The sequence below is a fragment of the Castor canadensis genome, chromosome 10, assembly GCF_047511655.1.
Source record: "Castor canadensis chromosome 10, mCasCan1.hap1v2, whole genome shotgun sequence".
NCBI lineage: Eukaryota > Metazoa > Chordata > Mammalia > Rodentia > Castoridae > Castor > Castor canadensis.
In genome coordinates this window covers 68,846,822-68,869,466 of record NC_133395.1, presented here as the reverse complement: position 1 = coordinate 68,869,466, position 22,645 = coordinate 68,846,822, and the positions used below count along the sequence as shown (strand labels likewise).

The 22,645-nt window shown below is 39.3% G+C and overlaps 1 protein-coding gene across 5 annotated transcripts; it reads left to right on the top strand.

Moving 5' to 3' along the window:
• The first annotated feature begins 2,388 nt into the window (after positions 1-2,388).
• On the top strand, positions 2,389-22,325 carry Sertm1 (serine rich and transmembrane domain containing 1). 5 transcript variants are annotated; one of them, XM_074043522.1, is made up of 3 exons: positions 2,389-2,765; positions 3,391-3,537; positions 19,491-19,814. In XM_074043522.1, the coding sequence occupies exons 1-2, from the start codon at positions 2,400-2,402 to the stop codon at positions 3,409-3,411; spliced, it is 387 nt and encodes a 128-aa protein (XP_073899623.1). In that variant the 5' UTR covers positions 2,389-2,399; the 3' UTR covers positions 3,412-3,537; positions 19,491-19,814. The 5 variants fall into 5 exon arrangements, with proteins under 5 accessions (XP_073899623.1, XP_073899622.1, XP_073899624.1 ...); XM_074043521.1 differs by having other exon boundaries at positions 3,369-3,537; XM_074043523.1 differs by having other exon boundaries at positions 2,472-2,765; positions 3,369-3,537; positions 19,491-22,325.
• Positions 22,326-22,645: the final 320 nt, after the last annotated feature.

Here is a 22,645-nt window from a genome sequence, read left to right as displayed (position 1 = left end):
TAGAGATTAGAGAGGGAACATCAAAAGGGAGGAAGAGATAAGGGATAAAGGAAGGGGAGAGAAGAGTTAGTCCAAGGAGTATTCGCAACAGACCATTTTGTTTGGTTTGGTTTGGCTTTTTGAGATAGGGTCTTGTTATGTAGCCCAGGCTGGCTACATGGAACTCATAATCCTCCCACCTTCACTTCCCAAGTGCTGGGATTACAGGTGTGGATCACCATGCCTTGTTTAGCAATAGAACATTTAAGCCTCCTGATAACCTAGAAGAAAATTAGTGAATGGGCAGTTATTTGGAATGTTGCTTTGATGGCTGCAAGGAAGAAAAAAGGAAGCTAATATTTTTAAGTATGTACTACCTGCCAAACAATTGCTAGGAAGTATGTGTGCGTGAGAGTGTGTGTGAGCACATGGATGTGTGTTTAACATTCCTTTAATAAAGAGAACACTATTATTTCACATTATAGACAAGGAAAATGAGACTCCCATGGTTATATGATTGGCTTAAGTCACATAAATGTTAAGTAGTAGCATCAGGATTTATGATTCAAATTCTACACTTTTCAACAGCGCATTTCTCCCTGAGTAAGAATGAATGGAAGTGGTGAGGTAATGTCTATGCTCACTAGAAACTAAGTTTCCAAACTATGCCTATAAACCCTTGGGCCTTTGAGTGGTGCTCCACTTGCCTTTGAAGACATCCTATGAAAGGAAATTTGACAATTAAAATTTCCTAAATATTTGTCTATGAGACTGAAAAATAGAGCAGAAGCTTGCTTCCCATATCAAGCCAACTGCTTCAGTTCCTCGCTGTTCTTCGAGGGCAACGAGGGGGTTTTATATCAGTTCAAACAGGGGATGATATTATTAATGTATCTGAACCCATGGAAATAATGATAAACAAGAATTAGATACAAGTGCTGAGTATCTAATTCTTGAAATTGAAGGGATCTTATGTCAGTTTGAATAAAACTCCTGCCAGACAATGAATAGTCCTCTCCACTCTCTGCAGCTTGCAAGATATCTGCAGGGCTTCTCAAAGGACAAACTGCATTTGCATCATGTGGAGTGTGAATGAACCAAACATTGGAGCTGGGACTAGGAATCCTGAGCACAAAGAAACTTAAGGACCTCTGTCTTGAAGACCAATGGAACAAACTGTCCTCTCATACTCCCCAGCCTTTCCAAGTGTGAAAATGAACAGTGATAACTGATATAATTTTAGGTGGCATAGAGATTTAGGTTTTATTGAAATGCAGCTATTGTCTAACAAACCAAAGATTTTGCATATATTATGGCTTAGGATGTAGCTAAATAAAAGTACCCAAGACAAGAGGAAGTAGATGGATATAATAAAACCTATGGTAGCTGCACAGGTGAGGCTTGGAATGGAAATGCAAGGGTTTAGGGAGAGAAGCAGTTCTTTGCATCTGCCCTCCTGACAATACAGCTCAATCTACCCTACTGCATTTTAGATCAGGCACAGAAAAATCCAAGCAGAAAAGATTCAAACAAGCCACAAATACCCTGGAGAGACACAGCCTTTACTTACCAATTTGTCTCAGAATTAAGCCAGAGGCCCTTGCTGGTCTCTATCTGGAAAACCACTGAACATGGACACAAGTAGTACGATTCAGGAGCTGGACCCTGGTGAATGGCAATATATGTGCCGTGTAAATGGTCATTGAAAAATGGACAGCAAACCCAGTGCTGTATTGATTTGCTTTCCTGGCTGCCAGTAGACAGGTCTCACTCAGGTTGAAGACAACAGAGACATGTAGACTTAGAGGCTCAAGGAAAATGTTAGCCACACCAACACTTTCCAGGGGCTTAGACCTTCACAGGTCACATAGGTCCCAGAACCAACAGGATCATTGACTGTAGACTGTGGGAGACCTCAGATAGTAAAAGCTACATAGACTCTTAAGGCGAAGGCCATAAAACTGAATGGTAACCACGTGAGATGCGCCAGTTAAAGGCTCCTTTTCCAGAGTTCCTTTATGGTATATGACAGACTCTCTGTGAGAGTTAGCCATAGGGACTCTCATGACTGGCATCATAGAAACTGCAATCCTGTTCATTCATTTGGAGATTTGGCAGAGGATTCAAAGGGTGGGGAAGAGAAGCGCTGATGAGGGAGATCTGAGGTGCAGTTTGTCATAGGATGAGGCGATGCCCCAACGCGGCTCAGTCAGAGCCTTGCTTGCGACGATGTACCTAGGTGGATCGTGGTTTGGGGGTGAGAGGCTGCGCGGGAGTCACAAAAGAAGTCAGAGGAGAAGAAACTTGGCAATAAGTGGATGCTGTCGTCTGCAGAGATGGGCCCCCGAGTTCCAAAGAAACTGCTTCCCCATCCCATATACCCACACAAAAGTTCACCGCACCACACCTGCCTTCTCCAGATGGGGCTCCCTGCGCAAACGCCTCCTCGCCCTCCGGGTTTTCCAACCACGGCGCAAACTCCTCCCTCGCCAGAGCGGGGTGCTGTCCTAACGCCAGCGTCTGGGGGGCGGCGGGGAGTGGGCCCTCTCGCAGCCATTGGTTGCGTGGCCAAAGAGGGGCGGAGGGACGGCTCACGGACCCGGCAGAGCCAGCAGCCCAGGGCCCACTCGACTGCGCCCACTGCCCGTGCGCTCTGGTCGCGCGCCGCGCCCCTGCGCCCCGCATTCCCTGGGACTGCTTTGCCCGCAAGCATTGCAGAGACTGGGGCGCCGCCCCACTGCAATCGCGGAAGCCCACGCCAGGTGGTCGCACGTCCTGATCCGCAGGTCAGTGAGGGGCTCCAAACCTAACCATCCAGCCGAGGCAGAGAGAGGAACCTGAGACTTACGGGGTGCTGAGCGCCCTCCCCGAGGGGCGCCCCGACGCCTCGCCTAAAATGGCCTTGGGTCCTCCCGGACTCTTCCCGGGCTCCTTGCTGTGAAACACTCCCTAAATCAATTCTCTTCGTGGTCGGTTGCGTCTTTAGGGTACTGGCGCAGCTGGGTCTCGGGGAGACTTGGCCGGGCATGCAGTGTCCTTGGCCCTGGAATGACCCGCTTGGTTCCCCGACACCGGGAGTAGGAAGGTCTGCCGTCGTGTCAACCCCTACCAAGGTTGATTCCTCCGTGCAAATGTAGACAGTTCTACACTTTGCAGAGTGTGATTCTAGGTGCATTTCGGTTGGCTTTTATTTTATTTTATTTTTTTATTTATATGTGCATACAATGTTTGGGTCATTTCTTCCCCCTTACCCCCGCCCCCTCTCTTACCGGCCCCGTCCCCTCCCTTTCCCCCCCTACCCCCTCGCTGCCAGGCAGAAACTGGCTTTTGTGATGTGTGTGCTCGTTCTTGTATTTGTTTTGCGCTTATTTCTTTTTCTGAATTTCTAGGGTTATCTGTCCTTTCTCCAAGGGCTCGCCACGTGAACTCTGACTGCTGGCTTTCTGCGTTCACGAGTCTTTTCACCTGATTTCGGGTGGCTCCAAATTCAGAGAAGTTTCTCCTGGCACTGAACACTTGCGTTCCTGGGCGGTGGTTCCCGAGTTCCCCCAATACCCTGTAAGTAACTGCACCAGCGACCTTTCCCTTTTCCCAGGTCTGAGACGCAGGAATCCTGTGTTCCCCAGCTGAGTGCGAGGTGTGGGGATGATGGGCAAATTGTTGGAGTTCTGACTGGGAGAGGATCTGTAATGCGCCCTCCTCCAGGGAACAGAAAGACCCATTCATTCGCAGAAACATCTTTCTGAGGTCCAGGTTTGTGGGCTGTGCCTGCGCGCTTTCAGCCGCCAGATGCCCGGCCCTGCCGAGCTCGGGTTTGGTATCAGAGTCCAGAGACGGGTCTGTTTGTTAATGTCTTTCATTTCCTCTGCCGGGTAATTTTCCTTTGGAAAATATTCAGCAAAAGTAAGTACTTAGGTGGTTCTTTGTGGTGGATCTTGAGATTCGATGGCTAGAGGACTCTCAAAGCCACTGCACTTTGGTAAGGTCCACACTACAGGTGCAAAAGGTGGGGGAATGGGCAGTGGTTACTGCTGTCCTGCGGACCAGGGACCACTCCTTAAGATGCTTCTCCTAGAGTGCTTTTCACTTTATATTTGCCAGATTCATTGTTCAGACAACAGCCTGTCAACAGGGGAAAAGGCAAGATAGGCAATGGTCTTTTCAAGTTTTGGCTTTTGGTGCAGTCTGGGTGCCAAATGCATCCTTTAAAAATTAAAAAGATAATATTTAATTTGCTTAACTATGCATCTAGTCTAGGTGTTCTTAAGTATCTTTCTGTGACTAAATATGCTTCATTTTGCTAAACACAGCTAGGCATCTTCTCCCCTACCACCACCACATGCAGCACACAGTGCCATATTGCTGGTAATCTGTAGTACAAATGGCTCTTTGAAGTGCCTGTGCTTTGCCACCAGAGGCATTGATAGCACACTGTCAGGCCATGCCCTGGTCACCTTGAAACACTGGGCATGGTGGGAATGGCCAACCAGCTGCCAACCTCAAGAGTACTGTGGAAATACTGGGTGCCAGGAAGTGGGTGGAGTATTCATGTTTGTATTTTGAGTTAAGAGGGCTTATTTATTATTTTTATTCCTCTACATAAACATAGTGCTTTGAAAACCTTAGTGCACATCCATGGCTCCCATCAAGGAAGTCCGATGTGAGGTAAGGTAATTCTGTTCTCTTTACTGTTGGTTAGTTCAGTTCATCAGATTTCACTACCTGTTTATGATGTGCACGAGTGTGTCAGGGGTTAAGAAATAAATAATGGTGTGAGTGCATGTAGCACTAAATCCACTAGAGGGTTTATTTGTAGGTTGCTTGAATTTCTTTTTCTTACTTCATTTTGTTTAATGAGGGATCGTGGTGATGATTGGTAAGTATGATTAATCATACAAGTCATTAAGTAAACTTGGAATTACTCATTCATTACAAGAATGAAAGATTAACCCCTCAAAGGAAAAATTCTCTGATTCAGCCTCTGTTCTAGATCAAGTCTGAGCTCATTTGATAGTAATTCTTCTTTCAGAGTTTTCTCTTCTCCCTGCACTTGTATTTTAATATTCCTTGTTTATATAATGATTTTTATATTTAATTTACTATTGAGGGAAAGTAACCAATGTGGAACTTAGTGTATTATTACATTGCCATATTAATATAAAGTGTCATAGGCCTAATTCTTAGAGTCTTTTGTTACTGTTCACAATGACAGCTAAAAGAAAACATAATAAAGCTTTTGAGTTAATTAATAGAATAGGGAATCCAACAAAGAAGACACTCAAACTTTAAGTGCATGAGTTAGTAGGATTCCTGTCAGTCAACATGTGTATCTAAAAGATTCAAGACAGACTTAGATGAAGAAGTCTTTGGTAAGCGTGTGTAACCAGGCCATTGATTTGAATTCAGGAAATCTGTGCATCCATTGGCATTACAGATGCAGGGTGGCAGCCTACAGAGCCAAATTTTGTGATTCTCTCAGTTCTGATTCCGATGTTTGAGATGTGTCCACAGGACCCATACTGGTGTGAGAGGCTCCTGGCACAGAAAGCCTCCTTCAAGAGCTCCTTAGGGATATGGCCACGCCATGCTCATGTTCACATTTGGAACCACAAAATAGCCATTATTTATCCTTCACTAGGTTTAGTTATTAAAGAGAGAGAAAAGAAATTCTGAGCATTCAAGAAGCTATATGCACTTTAACAGATCTCTGGCATAAAATGGCACAATCCATCCAAAACAGTGCCAATATTTCAAAGTTCTGGATTCATCTCAGGAACAGGATATGTCATTAATATTTCCTCAGTTCTTCACTTTTAAATCCCCATCTATTATTACCATAGGTAATTAGTCCTGCTTTACAATGTGTGCTCTGGACTTAGTTGCTGGTGCTGGTGTTGTTATTGACAATAGTGAAAAGGTCCAGATATAAGCCTACAATAGTTGTGAAAAGGGTCACTTAAAACAGTAACAGACCAGAATCCAATTTTTGAAGGGAAACAAAAGGATACGTGGCTATAGGAACTAGTTTCAAATTCAGAATGACAGGAAGATGATTTGACTGAACCCGTAGTTAAAATGTAACTCCATTCATTCAGGGAGCATTCAACATACAGACATGTATCCCAGGAGAAGCCAAAATAGCAGCTTTCCTGATTAATTTCCCACAGTAGTCTGGTACTGATTAGAAATGCCTGGTAATCTATCAACTGCTACCAATTAAACTGGTTTGGTTGTTACTTTCAGTTTTTCCTGTGACCAGGATTGTAGCAGAGGGCTATATACTCTTCTTTTTTCCTTGCATTCTTCTGTGAATGTTTTTTAAATGTAACATTCGCAACTTCCTGTAAGTACAAATTTAACTGAAAGCACAATTAAACACAGTTGGGAAGACTTTCTGGCCTTAGCCTGAGAATCTTAAGCTTTGAAAGAAATGGCACAAAAGAAACATTTCAAAGGTTGTGTTAAGTATGGACGATATAAAATAAGGAGGGGAATGCTTGACCAAGGAAAATCTCAACTTTATAGGATATTGTTGAGAAACACAGTAAGTTGATGAGAAAGCATGGGTAGAGCTTACTCTGGAACCTGAAACTACTGATTTCATTGCTATAACTAAAGTATTTATAAAATTTAGGGGAAGGTTCATGAATACTCTTAGTATTGAGTATTTATCCTTCAGAGAAATCGTTAATGGTTTTATACAAGATAATTCATTCACTAAAAAAGAATGTATCTCTGACTGCTTCTCTTTACTTGGTTTCTTCTACTCCTCTGAGCTAAAGATGCCTTATTCCTAGTGTTCTGGCCAGAACATTCTTCTCTTCTTTTCCAAGTTATTGGTGGGGAAAAGATTATGCTTTAAATCCTGTCCACATCCTGATTCCTATATTTTTATTTTCATTCCAGACCTGTGTCATGATCTCTGGCTCCATATAAGCTGAGTTTCATAATGGTCTTACAATTCATCATTTCCTTGTAAACTTGGATATCCTATACTCTATCCCAATTCAAAGAAAGTTATAACCAATCATATGAAAAAATGTAAACTCATTTCTTACATCCCATTTTGAACCCAATTATTCATATTTTTTCAGTTTTCCATATTAAGTATCTCTTGAGTCAGCTCTCTTCCTCTCTATTTTCCTGGTTCCTGTCCTGGTTATGATTCGTATTGTTATGAATTATCTCTAAAGGCTTTTGAGTTTTTCCTACACTTCCAGGTAGACTATGTCCAACCTATCTATTTATCCTGAGGCAGTATTTTTAGAGACACAAATATGACAGCTCTTCAGTTAAATATGTTTCTATATGCCCCAATAATTCACTATTAAATTTGAAGATTTTTCTTAATGGCTTACCTAGTACCTCATCAATTGAACTTATTTAGGCATTATTTCTTTACTGTTGTTATTATATAGTGTTTTAATTATCATATGTTAATTGTACAAAGTAATGGATTTCGTTATATTTCCATGCATGCATGTAATGTACTTTGATCATATCATATTTATACCCTCTACTACCTTTTCTAATCCCCCCCACCTTTTGCCCTTTCATATCCCTAACAGGTCTCTCTTTACTTTCATGTCCTTACATTCCCCCCAAATTCCACACGTGATATTTATCTAAGTCTGGCTTTTTCACTTAACACAGTGATCTTGCCACCAAAAATTTTGTTCTTCTTTATGGCTGACTAAAAATCCATTGTTTATGTATACTAAAAAAAAGATAATTTATTCACTCATTTAATAAATAGAATATCCATGCATTCAACAAATATTTACAAGTAATAAATTCTACTTTTACCTGTAAAAACTGAAAAGTATGCATTATCTCTTCAAGAAGCTTCAAATTTTCTTTTTTTAAAATTTTTTCACTCATGCAGTCATTGCAGTCAATGAATACTTATGGGTCATCTTTATGCTATATACTGTGCTGGTCTATGAATATAAAAGTAAGTGAAATATTAGTTCTTTTTTCCTTTAGTTCACAATCTATCAAAACAGACATACAGGTAAATACTATAACAAGTATAATAAAATGTGAGAATCATTCCCATGGAAAGGTACAGAAGTGACTTGAGAGGAGGGAGCCAGAAATTTGCATGAAGAAAGTAGGTGGGGATTATAGATTAAGCATCAGCATTAACAAATTAATTGGGAAATTTAGAACAGTTTGTTATGCTTGGAACATCATTGTTAAATGCAATGGGAAAAATGACAATGAAAAAAGCACCCTACTGTCAGATAATAAGGGACATATTATATAGAACAGATAATGTAAGAGAGGCCTTTTAGATTTCTCACTCAAGATGGTAACTATAAGTCTTACACATACATAGACTTTTGCACATAATGTTAACATATTATCACTTTCTGTATGTAATCCATAGTTAAAAATTATTTTTGAATGAATAACTGAATACATCAGTGTACAGCTTTTCTTAATTAATTTGATCCTCACTTCCACAATAAACTTTTTTTTCCATTAAAGGTCATAAGTTAATATTAATATCTTTATTATCTCTCACCTATTTCCCTTGAAATCATTTGTGCTTATTTAAGTGACAGTTGGTTAAGATTATTCTTATACTGTAGTGATAATCATATTCTAGTTTAATAGAGAATGTTTCGTTGGCTCTAGCTACTGGTAGATTAATTTAGTGCTATATTAATAATTACTATTTGTTACAATTAATTAATATATCACATATACAGCATGTGCAACTCTCTTATTCAGAATTTGAATTCTTTGTAGTCACATGCTTAGAGTCCCACCATAAAATCTGCTCTCATAGTAGGATGAGATCTTATTTTAGTCAGGAAATAGTGGATTGTGCTACCATAACAACAAACAAAAAATTAGAAGTCTCAGTGATTCACAACAATGAAAGTTTATTCATTGTTGATGCTATCTATTGATGGAGTCAGTGAGGAGCGGAGACACTTGCTCAGTCATTCAAGGACTCAGACTGGTAGAAGTTGGAGGGTAGTCACACAGCAGAGAGAAGGAGTTGGCAAATCTCACTCTGGGCCTTACATTTTCTATTTGGATGCATGCCACTTTTCCCACATCTCATTGGTCAAAACAAGTCACATGACCACCCTAAAGTCAGAGAGTGTGGAAACATGCAATCTTACAATACCTAGAAGGAGGAACATCAGAAACAAACTTCTTGAGAATTCTGATGATTATAAGTCTCACAGGCATCCCTCTTCCATCTTTGGACTCCCTGAGAGAAAAAACATAATGAACCTAAAATTTGGACATGTAATGACACAGATTTTAATTCTAGTCCTGCCTCTAAGTGGCTGGATGACCTTAGGCAAGCCTTCAAAGTCTCTGAACTTTTCTCATCTTTCAAGAAAAGGTAAAGGATAATAATAACTACCTTTGAGAGTTTTAAAGAGGGAAGAAAATACACATGCACACTCACATACAAAAACACATCCAGACTAATACCTGATTTATATTCAATAAATAATGGCAGCTGTAATTTATGTCGTGGTAGTTTTCCCCATCTGGTTTGATTGAATAAAAAATAAAGAGCACATAACCTTGAAAAGGTAAGGTGAAGAATTTATGCTTGATGAAGGACTAGGTCAAAGTCAATTATGTCCTGTATAAAAGATTACCCATGATTTCCTGAGTTGAACCATATGTATTTATATTTTTAGAAGAATACATAACTATTTTTATATGGTATCAGTGCAGTAGTCTGTTTTCTATAAATAATTCTTAGTTATTTTTCAGTTTACCTCTTTCCACCTCCACATTCTAGAATTGAGTCCACTCTTGTTTATTGATTCCATACCATCTTTGACAGAGTCTGGGCTTGAATCATTATCTAAAACAACAACAAGCTAATGGGGGTTTGATTTCATCCCACCTCAATAGCCTGCCATATCACTGTGTTCCATGTTACAAGGGACATGTAGACATTTTCTTTGTTAGCCAGACTTTTGAGTTCTCTGTGCCTCTGGTGAGAGAAAGAGGAAGCATTCAGACGTGCTTTGCTGCTCTGTTCACTACAAGGGTTAGCAGAACCTTGGAGAAATCCCACAAGGGAAGGCCACAGCTTCCCTTTTCTGTCTCCTGCCTTTCTGATATACCCGCAAGCACAAGTAGATAAGAATCCTACCACCTTGAAAGAGCACTTTGTCTCCTTGCATGGTGTTTTCAGTAACTTCTGTCTAAAATCCAATTTGTCTGGTGCTTATTGCAGGTGCCTATTATGTCAGTTATGTGATTGGGGAGGACTGAGAAAAAGCACTACTAAAATCAATGCCCTGAAGTTTTCATTTACAGCTGCATTTGCCTGTCACTAGATTCAATTTCTAAATCATTTATCAGTCCTTATTGCAAAGGATTTTGACCTTGAACTGTTAAGTGAGTTCATGAGGTTGCATTTACCTTGCCACACTAAAGAACTCACCCAACCCAGGGTATCAGTTGGGAGTTGTAAGAAACCTGAATTCCTTGATCTGTGGAACTTGCAGCCTGTTTGCTTTTGCTGCCTTTGAAAAGTTTCCCACTTGTTTGGTTTATCTGCTGCTGTTGTTTTCCAGGTGTATGCTTTGAACCAAGTTACCATTATGGGTTTTCCATGAATGTCTCACAATCCACCTGCTCCTCATTCCTCATTAGCAAACTACTCTTGGGATTCAGGATGCTGTCAAAGTCCCTACCTTCGCCTGGGTATTTAAGCTACAAGAGGGATATCCTTGAAGGGATATCTGCCTCTGAAGGTGATGGATGGTGTTAGATTCCTTGATCCAGGAGGCCTAGATGAGAATCAGTTCAGTGGGTGGTGGTAGAAATGGTCATGAATCATGCTGACTGGTGAGTAAGGATTCCTGGTCCTCAGGTAGCATCCCCCTTCCCCAACCATAGATCCTGTTTCCGGACCATTTTAAACATCCTCCAACTCATCCTATAATGCTTCACCATGAGCACCTGTGAGTTAGTGACCATCATGAGCTAGATATTTGACTTTTTCTGATGTCCACTGAAGAATCCCACTTTTCTAACATGTTGACTGACTTAGAGTATTATTCCACACATATTTTCTTGAAATCCTTAGCAATTACATGATTTTTTTCTCAACTTGTATGTTGAAATTTTTCAAAAAAGTTGCAAGAATAATAAAAATGAACACCTATGTATCCTTGAGTTAGATTGACCATCTGTTAACATTTTGACATGTTTCCTTTATCATCTTCCTTTCTGTGTGTTCATGTGTACTTTTTTATTTGTTTTGACTGAACACTTGAGGGTTGATTGCTGATACTATAACATTTTGTGGATATTCCAACATTTATTTCCTAAGAACAAGCACATTTCCTATATCACATATAGGAAATTTACAATTGGTTTAATTCAATAATCTAATATACATGTTTAATTCAAATTTCCTCCCCCCAGCAGCCCTAATGTTTGTATAACAAAGATGTTTTTTCTTTTGACTGACCCAAGGTCCATGAAAAATTTATTAAGGGAATAAATCTTGAAATGTGCATCTTACTTTTTTGTGAGTATTCAGCTGACTCCTAAATAATATCATAAGACCAAAAGTGTATGCATCCAAAACTTAGCCTGCTTAAGCTGGCAATTACTAAGCATTATTCTTTCCACATACTTATTTTACTATGGAAAGTGTCATCTCACTTTGAATGTCAGTCATAGAGAACTGGAAGAATGAGAGAATTTATTTGGCAAAATTCATATGTATAAGTTATGCTAAGCACTTGCTAATATCCAGATGACATGGGCAGTTTATAAAATATGTAATCAGCTAGGGTTCTGTTTGTATTATGAGAGATGATTGTTCATTAATTTCAAGTAAATACTATGCCTAGAGTTTAAATGTTATTAAGTGAAACACTCTGTGAGCTTGGATCCCTGTTGGGAAATGCAAAGCATGTAACATTTATAACTATTTATGATATTCTAATCCATTTTTAGGGAATAGCTTCTAAAGCACCCTTCTTCTAAAGTCAATGATACATGACTATTATTGTGAGTAAAAATAGATATAAATGGTGCTTTGCTTAATTATTTTGCTAAAACTGAAGTTCTTTTCAGACAGACTATATCATCATGTTTTTTCAGATTGTGCCTATACATGTGATTTTCAGTGGAAATGAAGTTTGGGGTCTCAGTTATGTAGTGAATGAAACATTTACTGAATATCCAATCTTGTAAACTGGAAATATACACACAGAACAACAATAGTCATTTACAAGAACACAGATAAACAGAAAGATTCTCATTAAACACCTTAGCCCAGATGCTTTTGAGAGGTGGAGGGAGATGGAATAAAGAATGGATAGAGAGAAAAAAATGATCGAGATGTCAATAAGCCATGAAGTGAGGAGTTATGTGTATGTTGCCTCCTGTTAGGCAACAGGAGATACAAAAAAGAAAGGAAAAAGTGGCATTGGTAGGGAGTGAGTGGTATCATCTCATATTTTCCTCTTACTGAGTGGCTCAATGGCTTGTGGCTGCCATTTCGATAAATCTGCTTAGATTTAAGATGGACTTTATCAGTGGTTGCAGCACAATTAAATTTCCAAGCTCTTGCCTGCTTCCTTAGAGTCATTTTGGAGGCACCCAAATGCCCCTAAAGCCCAAGAATATCTAGTAGTTGACATATAAAAAATTAATTTTTTAATCTCAGGGATTTATGAAAATCATTATTTATGTTTATAATAACAAAATCTTTCCAAATATCACACTAGATAAGGAGACAGTTATTGGCATATCCTGATTGGACAAAAAGCATATATTGGATACAAATTATTTGAACAATAGGGGAAAATGAGACACAGTAGAAAAGGAGCATTTTTCCATTCCCCCAACACAGCATGGTTTATTGTGAATTTTTATAAAAATATCTAGTCTTGCTAAAAAAAAGATAAGCAAGCATTTTTTGTGTACTAATTCTATGATTTAACATTCTAGCTGGTCTGAGAATAAAAATTATTTTTCTGAATGCACTCCTAAAATATTGGAAATGATTGGAGCTGGGATAGAGAATGGAGCTCAAAATCCCTCATTAGAAATGTAACATCATGGACAGCCAATCTTTCTTTTTATCTTCTTTCTTCCCATTTATTCCTTACAACCTTGCCTATGATCATCAAATCATTATTTCTCTGGCTGTTTGTGCTTTCTCTAAATAAAGTGCTTAGGTCTTTTCTCTCACTCCCTAAAAGTGACTTTCATCATTCTGCTTCTTCTTAACCAGATCATGCTTCCTTCAACTTGAAGTTGCTGTCTTTCTCCTTTTTTATTTTGACTGTGTTAGCCATGGTGGACCCAATCTCTCCATGTACAGGAAGTCCCTCCTTGTTCTTTCCTAAACATCATAAAAGAATCATAAAAATGTTAAGCCTGGAACTGGTTTTGTAATAAGCTTTTTTTAAATCTAGAAAACTACTATTTAAATTGCCTGTCTTTCCCTAAGATTGTATTATTTTTAAATTCCAAGAGCTTATTATTTTTTAAATGATTATTTTCACTAAGGCTATGATTTGGTCATAAAATCTTCCATTGGAATATAAACGCTGCAGGTGTGGCTCAAGTGGTACAGTGCCTGCCTAACAAGTGCAAGGACCTGAGTTCAAACCCCAATACCACAAAAGAATTTGCTGGAATATAAATATGCTAAAAATTTAGTAAGAATGATAGTGTGATTTCCTCTCTGAAAAACTGTCATATAAATGCAAGGGAGTCATACCTATAATTCTTTTGAGACTGTACAAGGTAGAAGTTAAAACCAGTTTTATTTTGCTGTGCTCTTTTGTGAAGTTTTTTTTTAAATAACTCCTATATTACTCTAAATTAGGAATAGTATATTCTGAATATACCTTATATTTACCTTATTACCTAAATTATACTTCAGGTAGGTAACTAATTTTTAAATAATCAGGACAAAATAAGTTGCCTAACGTGTAAGTATTGAGTTTGGTGTTTTTTGTTTTGTTTTAGTTTTGGTTTTTTTGCTGAGGAAATATTTTACTGAGCCTAAGAGCATTGCAGGTAGCCAAAAGTCACCACTGAGGGAAAGATATAGAAGATTGGAATGAGTCCAGAGCAACTTAATGACCTGCCTGAAAGTGATTTTTTAAAAATAAATCACTGATCCATTGCTATTACTTTTTCATTTCTCTAATTTTTGACAAAATGCAATAAAAAAGTTCTGCTAAAATTTTCTTATCATTCACTTGAGCTGTGGGTAAAGAGGAATATTACTTTTAAATTCTCATCTTATTTATCCAGTCCAAATCCATGAATTCCAGTGTACTTTGCAGAATACCCATCTCTCCACACCTCTTCTCACAAGGTGGCCCTCTACTTCAGTGTGTAATAGCAGGTAGTGTAGTTTATTTCCTTAAATTGTTTTGATTTTTATTGGGTTTATTGAAGAAATCATAATGAGCGTTCACACAAAATTCTACTCTCCCAAAGCACTGTTCTATAAGCAAGAGCAATTCTCAATGAGGCAAATATATGGATGGCTGAATCAGCTTTGATTAAGAATAACTCAAAAACCAGTAAACTTTATTTTGATGATTACAAGCCCAGGACTAAGTGTTTGCCATTGATTGCAAGCAAGGATTTGCATTTAGGGAGGGTGGGAGAAGTATGTATTGTCAGCACTGATCTTCTCTCATCTAGCATGAACTAAAGGCCAAGGCAAAGAGAAAACATTGAGAAGTGAAGGTTATATAAGTACAAGGTTTTATATAAATAACATGATATTTTCTAATACACTAAAAGCAGCTTTGCTGAGATGTGGTAAGTTCCCTTCTGGATTCTGGAAATAGTAGTTTCTATGTGTTCTAGACAGATCCAGTTCATCACCTAAAATCATTAATTGCCTTTCAATATTTCATTTTAAATCTGTGTACTCAAAAAGCCTTTTATCTTGTCACATTAATACTTTACCACACTCTTCCTAATGGATTGAGAGGACCATCTTTTGGAGTATGACAGAGCAGGACTCACTATTTCTGAAATGATGCAACACTGTTGGTGGTAACAGCTAGGTCACTCTTTAAAAAATATTTTCAAGGGAACAAAGCTGCTTGCCCTGGTTTTCCATCAAGTCTAAAATTGCTGTGCCACAATCGAGGTTGACTGGTAGCCTGAATTTTATAAACCATTGTGTTATAGAAGTCAAGGCCACCGTGTAGGCTCTACCCACATACCCAGTCTCTGCAAAGGCTCTTGAAATGCTTATGTGAGAGGATTCCTAAGATGAGAGCCTATGAACGCTTCCTACTTTCAGAAGAAACGAAGGGATGAAGGTACACACCAGACAGTCTGCTTTCGTTCTTCCAAAACACTATTGTCCACTGGGCGTGGTCACATGCCTAGGAAGCTTATTACCAGAAAGTCAGTCCCCTGGCCTTAACACCAATTTACAAATAAAAGGAAAGGGAAATAAGGTTTATTATTCATCAGATGAAGAGGAGGACAGAGAGAGTCCACCTTTCAAAGCTCTGTCGTTCCCCTTCTGAGAGAAACTGTCCACATTTTAAAGGGGAATTCAGGGGCTCAGCTTCACTACTAGAGGAAACACATGTCCCCAGTGGCTGCTGGCCTTGGGTTCTCCAGGTGTCCAAGCACCCTTTCTGCAAAGCTGTATGTCTTGGCTGACAGATTTACTTCTGTGGTCAGAGAGAAATAAGGGGTAAAAGTTTACCTGGTTTAATTGGTAAAGGGGATTAACTTTGGACTCTCCAGCATGTAGACAAAGAAGGAAAGAATGTCAGTTTAATTAACAGAGTAAACTGGCCAGCATGCAAGCTGGCTACAACCAGAAGTTTCCCCAATGTCAATTTGTTCCTTTCATTTCTGTGGAAAAGAGCCATTGCAATCATCTGTTTCCTGCCTTTGATTAATTCATGGGCCTAAGTAAGGAGTCAGGGTTCCTGAGCAAAAGCAGTTTTAAGCCCCTCTCTCCTCCCCAGTCCACTGGGCTCCAGGGGGGAGGTCACACATCTCTCCTCCACCACTTCAGGAAATCCCTGCTTTTTTTGTAGATTTCTTCCCAGCACAGATTTTTATTCCAAGGGACAAAGGGAAAGCTGGCTGACCATAAGCTAAAACATTTCCACAGATCTTCATTTATAATGTTGTGATCCAGCGATCCAGCTTTGTCATCTTCCTTTCTCAAAAAAAAAAAAAAAAAATCACTTCCTAAGGATGGCTCAGGAAAAAAAAAATCGAAATCCCTGCATGGCTCTCTGAGATGAGAGTCTGCTGGCATTACCTCTAACAGGTCAAGGCTATGCATTTAAGATGAAGTCTCTTTCTTCTCTGCTTTAAACCTTATCTGAGAGAAAGAGCCTGGGAAGTGTATCCTGAGATGCCCTCATTCGACTTCATTTCCACAGTGCCACCTATCACAATGCCTAACCGTGTACGGTTTGGTTCATCTGGAGCTTTATACATTCACCATCAAAGAAAACGATCACTGCAGAGAAAGAAGACGTACCAATTTTTAAATATCAATAAGGAAATGAGAATGAATGCTGCCAAGTTAAAAGCATCTCTCTCTGGCCATGCTTTGCTCTCTGTGTTTCAGAGCAGAGCAATGAAAAGAAATCTAGGTAGTTGTCACTTTAAATTAAGAAGTACTCTAGAAATGATATTAAATCTGTAACATTGGGAAGAGGGTACTTAAAGGAGAAGATATTTAATTGTGAAATGTCAAGATACAAGGTTTCACATGTTTATTTTCTACCATTCTTCCAAGGCCACTTAGGAGATAGATGCTTTACCCACAACTTCTCAGCGTGGAGTTCTGTGAACCATTTCATAGACAGTTGAGGCTCACAGGGAAGGTGACCTTCAGAAAGTGACACAGTCTTCATTCTTGGGATATTCATCTTGTACAGAGATTGTTGTAGTTGGCAGCACTGGCATTTGAACTCAGGACCTCACACTTGCTAGGTAGGCGCTCTCCCACATGAGTCACACAGTACCAGAGCTTTGTCTTAACAGGTGGTCTGGTCGTCAGTTGTTAGCTTTTCCAGTGACTTGCTGATCCACAGTGACATTTGCCTCCAGCCTCACCCATAGAGCATGATAAAGATTTGGGTGGCAGAGAAAACAGCTTAGGAAAAACATCAGCTAATTCTGGCTGAATTTATAACCTTTGTTTCAGAACTGGTAGAGACATGAAAGCTCCATTAGTCTTTCTGGGCCTTTAGAAGGAATTGCCTGCCTCCTAGACTTCATCTGGGGTGCTTTTATTGTTTTCTAAGTAAGATTATGCAAAAAGCATCAAATCCTAACTAAGATCCCCTGGAGAGGTAAGAAAAATGAGCATTATTATTATCAAACTGAAAAACTGAGCTACCAAGACTAGCTGTGGTCTTGCCCAAGGTAAGTACTCATGTCTAGTCATAGTTTTTTTCCTACTACAGTTGAGAAAACCAAGAACACAGTTCAAGAATGAGTGCCAGTTATTTCTCTGTCATTCTCTAGCTATGTACCTTGAGTAAGTCATAGTGTCTCTGCACCTCAGTTTTCTCATCTGCAAAATGGGTACAATCCATGCTCTATAGCCCTACAGAGTAGTTGTGATGAACAGAAAAGGTGCGTCGTCCTTTCCTTCTTTGTCCATGCTAGAAAAGAGACAATAAAGCAATCCTTATTACCAAAACAATAGGAAAACTGAGACCACAACAGGAGTGGAGGTGGGTTTATCTTCCAACTACAGATGTTACTCTTAGCACATCAATTAGCTTCTTTGTGTCTCTGTTTCCTTGGATACACTTAGGTTGTGCTGTGCCAGGACATTTTGAATCTTTTTCCCATTCAGTCTATGAGGTTTCTACCCTAGATTTGTATGTACTGTACTGCCTCTGAGACACCTTGCCATATTCCCCAAAGATGAGTGTCTGGAACATTCATACATCGTGAAAAGGCTAGGTCTTGCCAATCAGGGAAACATGTTTGCAGCACCACAGGAATTCTTCTTCTTTGCTGTCTTTCTTTCTCTCGCTCTCTCTCTCTCTCTCTCTCTCTCTCTCTCTCTCTCTCTCTCTCTCTCAATCTCGCTCTCTCTCTCCTCTCTCTCCCTCCTTCCTCCCTTCCTCCCTCCCTTCAGTTATCACAAGACTGTAGCAGCCTAATGGAAGTAAAACACCAGGCAAAGCATAACGAGTAGTAGGAGTCAAATTATTTCAGGAACTACTAAGACATTCCTGAGACTCTTTGGGACACCTGACAGGGAAACCCTCTCTGAAGTGTTCTCTCTTTCCAGGGGATCACTAGTGGTGCTCAGCTCTGGCCACAGCTGCAAATGTCAGCCACGCAAAGAATCAGCTGCTTAATTAGATTTAGAGAACAGAAGGAAAGGCAAGTTCTCAAGGTAAAATGCCAGGCAATGTTTAGGAAGGAAAAGCCAGGGACAGAGTAGATGTCTCCCTGCTAGTATTTCACAACACCTGAAGCCAGATTTAGAAATTTACAGAGAAAGGGTCCAGTGGTGGAAGGAGCTAGGAAGAACATCTTTTCTGGACTTGAAGTTTTGGAGTTCTCAACTTGAAGGTTCCTCTTCCCTCAAGCTGCATTTATCACAAAGCCTTTCTGTGCACCTGGTTAAGAAGAAAGTGTTCCCCTTCAGTGTCCCATATCACCCCCCCCACACACACATACACACACTTTGATCCAACATTTACACTTCACAGAGTGAGGTTATTTTGTGAGGAGATGAATCAAGGGTCAAGCCATTTTTACAGATGAAAAAAGTGAAGCTAAGGAAGTTGTGCCCAACTTCCCAAACATGATAGGAAATTCCCACCTTAAACCTAAATCTCTTTAGCAAATCTCTTCTCCCTCTACAGCTCAGAGGAGATAGAGGAAATTCAACTTGTTCTTCTTCTAAGTTGACCTGAAGTTTTTCTCTTCAATACCTAAAGTATGTAAAACAAACTACCTGGGTACATTTAAGGAAGTGAAATACAGAGAAGTGGCCCCTGATCTAAAGGAGATAAAATTTTGTAAACAAATCAGCATATTATAAACATTTAACAAAAATGCATGTGTGTTCAGGGATTCTCCATCATGTGCTAGAGGGAATTCTGGTCCAGCAGGATGCTGTGAGCTGCAAGAGGCACTGGTTTTCTGAAGGAAGGAGATTTGGGACTAATTTTCTAGGTTCTCATCTTAGAGCATCCACTTGGAGCATCTGCTGAAATCACAGCAGATGGGGCACATCAGAACTGTGTTTTCCTTTTTAGTTCATCTTCGGTTCCTTTGAGAAACCTGGTGCCTAGAGTACTGTAAGGAAAATCAGAGCTCATGTTTATATCATCACTTGTAACATAAAGACATAAACATTACTTGTTCCTCAGGGACTCATTTCATTCTTCTCCCTCCCTGGTGGGTTTTATAATGAAGCCTCACTGAAGTAAAAACTAAAAATTAGATTGAAGTGTGTTATTTCCTAAAGAATGCACTGAGTTGCTCTTTTGTTTTTATTTTTGCAGACTCAATGGACAACTGATCCCTGACACTGCCTTTGTTTAAAAAACAAGAAGTCTTGTGCTGATTCATCAGCCTGTAATATCTTCTAATGCTGTCATGAAAAAACGATGCCAATTGCATCTTTTTTAACACTTGCATGAAACTTTGGCATTTAACATACCTGTTCCATCTTTCATCCTCCTCGAAGATGTCTGAGCCCAACCCTTCATCTGTGTTTGCAGGAAATGTGGAGAATGGAACTTTCCTTCAGCTATTTCCTACGTCACTGTCCACATCGGTGGACCCGTCGTCAGGTCACCTGTCAAATGTCTACATCTATGTGTCCATATTCCTTAGCCTTTTAGCATTTCTGCTTTTGCTTTTAATCATTGCCCTCCAGAGGCTCAAAAATATCATCTCCTCCAGTTCCTCCTACCCAGAGTATCCAAGCGACGCTGGAAGTTCTTTCACCAATTTAGAAGTCTGTAGTATTTCCTCTCAAAGGTCCACTTTCTCAAACCTTTCATCCTGAAGAAAATGGAAAAATCTTTAAAGCAACATCAGCTTAGATTTTCCCATACAAGAATGGTTGACTCATGAAAGAAATGACCCCTTCTGTGTAGGCCTGTTTCCTCCTTCCTCTTTAATTTCTTTTCTGTTCATGATGCTTTTCATTTGTGAATGCAGAAGCCACTGTTAACAGAAATGTGTGCAAACTTTGGGGTGTAGAATTTCACAGAAATCACTTGGCACAGCTGGGACTGGCTTCTTCATTGGACAAGAAGGACTCAACTGAGAAAACCTCTCAAAGGAAGCTGGATGTAGACTCTTGCACTTCCTCTCTCTTACAAAACCTGTGAGAGCAACTGAGCCAGCAGAAACTGGGAAAATTAAGTTTGAACTGTTTAGACAGTATTTTCCATATGTAAAAATAAAGTGTTGACACCAAATTAAAAAAAAAGACAGAGAAGTCAATTCAGAGTTAGTGTATAACATTTCCAAAACTTGAAGTAAGAATATGCCAAGTGTTTTCTTTAATTGCACTTGAACACATGCAAATTACATTTACTGATGAATCTACGTCATTTGGAAAAGTTCTAGAAGAATGTAACTTTCAATAGCAAGACAAGTATGTGTCATGATGCAGTTTGTTATGTTTTTCTGCCTCCTGGGTTTTTTCTTCTACTTATGTTGTAGTTACAATTCTGTTCAGTGGTGGAATTCTTTATGATAATTGCTGTTGCTATTCCTAAGAGAAGCACCAGAAGAGACCCAAGAAGTTTTTATTTCATGTCTATAATTTCTGTCAGCAGGAATTAAGCATAGGGAAAATGTTCATTTAGTTGTATTTTATACAGTAATAACTTTTAGCAGTCATGTACATTCCTTTATTCAGTTTCGTAATCTTTGTAACTTTAGTGCAGAATTACATCGTCTCCAAATGTCAGATGTTTGTGCACTCACACTAGGTTGCAAACTGTAGACACTATATTGCTGATGTGTGTGTTATTCTATACTCCATGAATGTCACGTCTCTGATAATTGTTGTATGTTGACCTCATACTCGGCATTAGGATTCCAAGATGTGAGTTTAGGTTAAAAATCTCAGACACTCCATTTGTGAAGTTGCTGGTTGCTTCAGCCATCTTGGGAACAACCATACTGTGACCAGCCATGGTGTGCACAAGAGGAGGCATCCCCGTGAGCACACACATGGGATGTGGGGAAAATCTAGCTGCCCCTAAAAACAACAACATAAAAAGCAAACAAACTATAGTAAGAATTTAATTTAATTTTAAAAATAAATGGCCCACAGCATAAACACTGAACCTACAGGAGCCTCTGTACCAACATGCCACAGTCTTTCTGTAACAACTGGATCATTCCTTGCTCAAAGCATTTACTAATCTTAAATGGTAGAGTTTCAGCACATGCTTTGGAAATAGGATGGGAGGATGCTCCAAGAAGTAGGATGGGAGAGAGAAAGAACCCCTTACTTTTACAGGACTACCTTTGTTTCTCTAGAATACTGAGAAAGTTGATGACTGATAATGAGGATAGAGAAGCCTTCTTTTTTTCAATCTGTACACCTCAGACCACATTTAACTACTTACATACCAGAAACTTCTCCAGTCACCATAAGACTAGCACAGACTTGCTGCCCTAAAATGTAAAATCAGTGAAAAAAAAAGTCTCTGCTGCCATTTTAAGCATGACAGTGGGTTACATGTTCTTAGGTACACTGTATAAACCTTGGACTGGAGAAACTCTGCTACTTTAGGTCATCATTAGCTTCTCTGAGTGTACATATGTGTATGTATACATGTTTATGCATATATATCAGTATGTATGTATTGTGTATGTGTATACACAGACATGTTCACATGCTCCCAATTAAAAAAATCTATGTGACAAGATTATGGAAGCAGTTATAGTATCAGTTTTGATTTTTGATTATTCTTGTGTTATTTTGGTTATGGGGGGGACATGGATGAGGTAATTTTTTTAAATAAAGATACAAATATCTGACAAAACAGGATGTTCTGATCAAGACCTGTCCTAAAGGGTAACTTTAGATCCTTTCCTTCTAGAAGCGATATAAGGAGTCTGCCAGGAGACAGCCAAACTACTTACCAAGTCAAATCCACAGGCACACTCCCACCCTCCCTAACACAGGATTCTTGCTCTCAAGATTAAGTGAAGTAATTAGGAGCAACATTCAAAGATGGAAAAAGAATTTGCCATTGCAAGCTTGCCAAGGTAACAGATTGTACAACTTGAGATGAATTTGTGATGTTTAAAAAGTTCAGAAAGGTTGGAAGATGGGTTTATAAATAAAGAAGTAGAGTCCAATGAAAGCCTGGCTTCTTTTCTTATTTTTTTCTTTTAATGAAGAGATCAACAAACCTCTCTAAAGAGGATGAGTTTCCCTAGCACTTTGAAGTATATCTAGATCCATGTATCTGAATAGTGTATCTCCATCAATATAGCTGTCATACATCTATATCTGCAGAGAGATACAGATATTTACATATAGATATATAACTCCTTTTCTGTGTGTCCTCTCTGAAGCAGGGTTAATAATAGGTGACCCCAATGTCAGCTTCTCCTCAGCCCTACAAGGGTCACTCCCTGTGGGCCAGTGAGTCTCTTGTGGATGAGAAGAGCTGCCTGGGTG

Coding starts and splice junctions, on each gene's coding strand:
- Sertm1 (XM_074043521.1), top strand. CDS start 2,400: ATGGGGCTCCCTGCGCAAACGCCTCCTCGCCCTCCGGGTTTTCCAACC. Junction 2,766..3,368: donor TCGCACGTCCTGATCCGCAG/GTCAGTGAGGGG, acceptor CTGAATTTCTAG/GGTTATCTGTCCTTTCTCCA.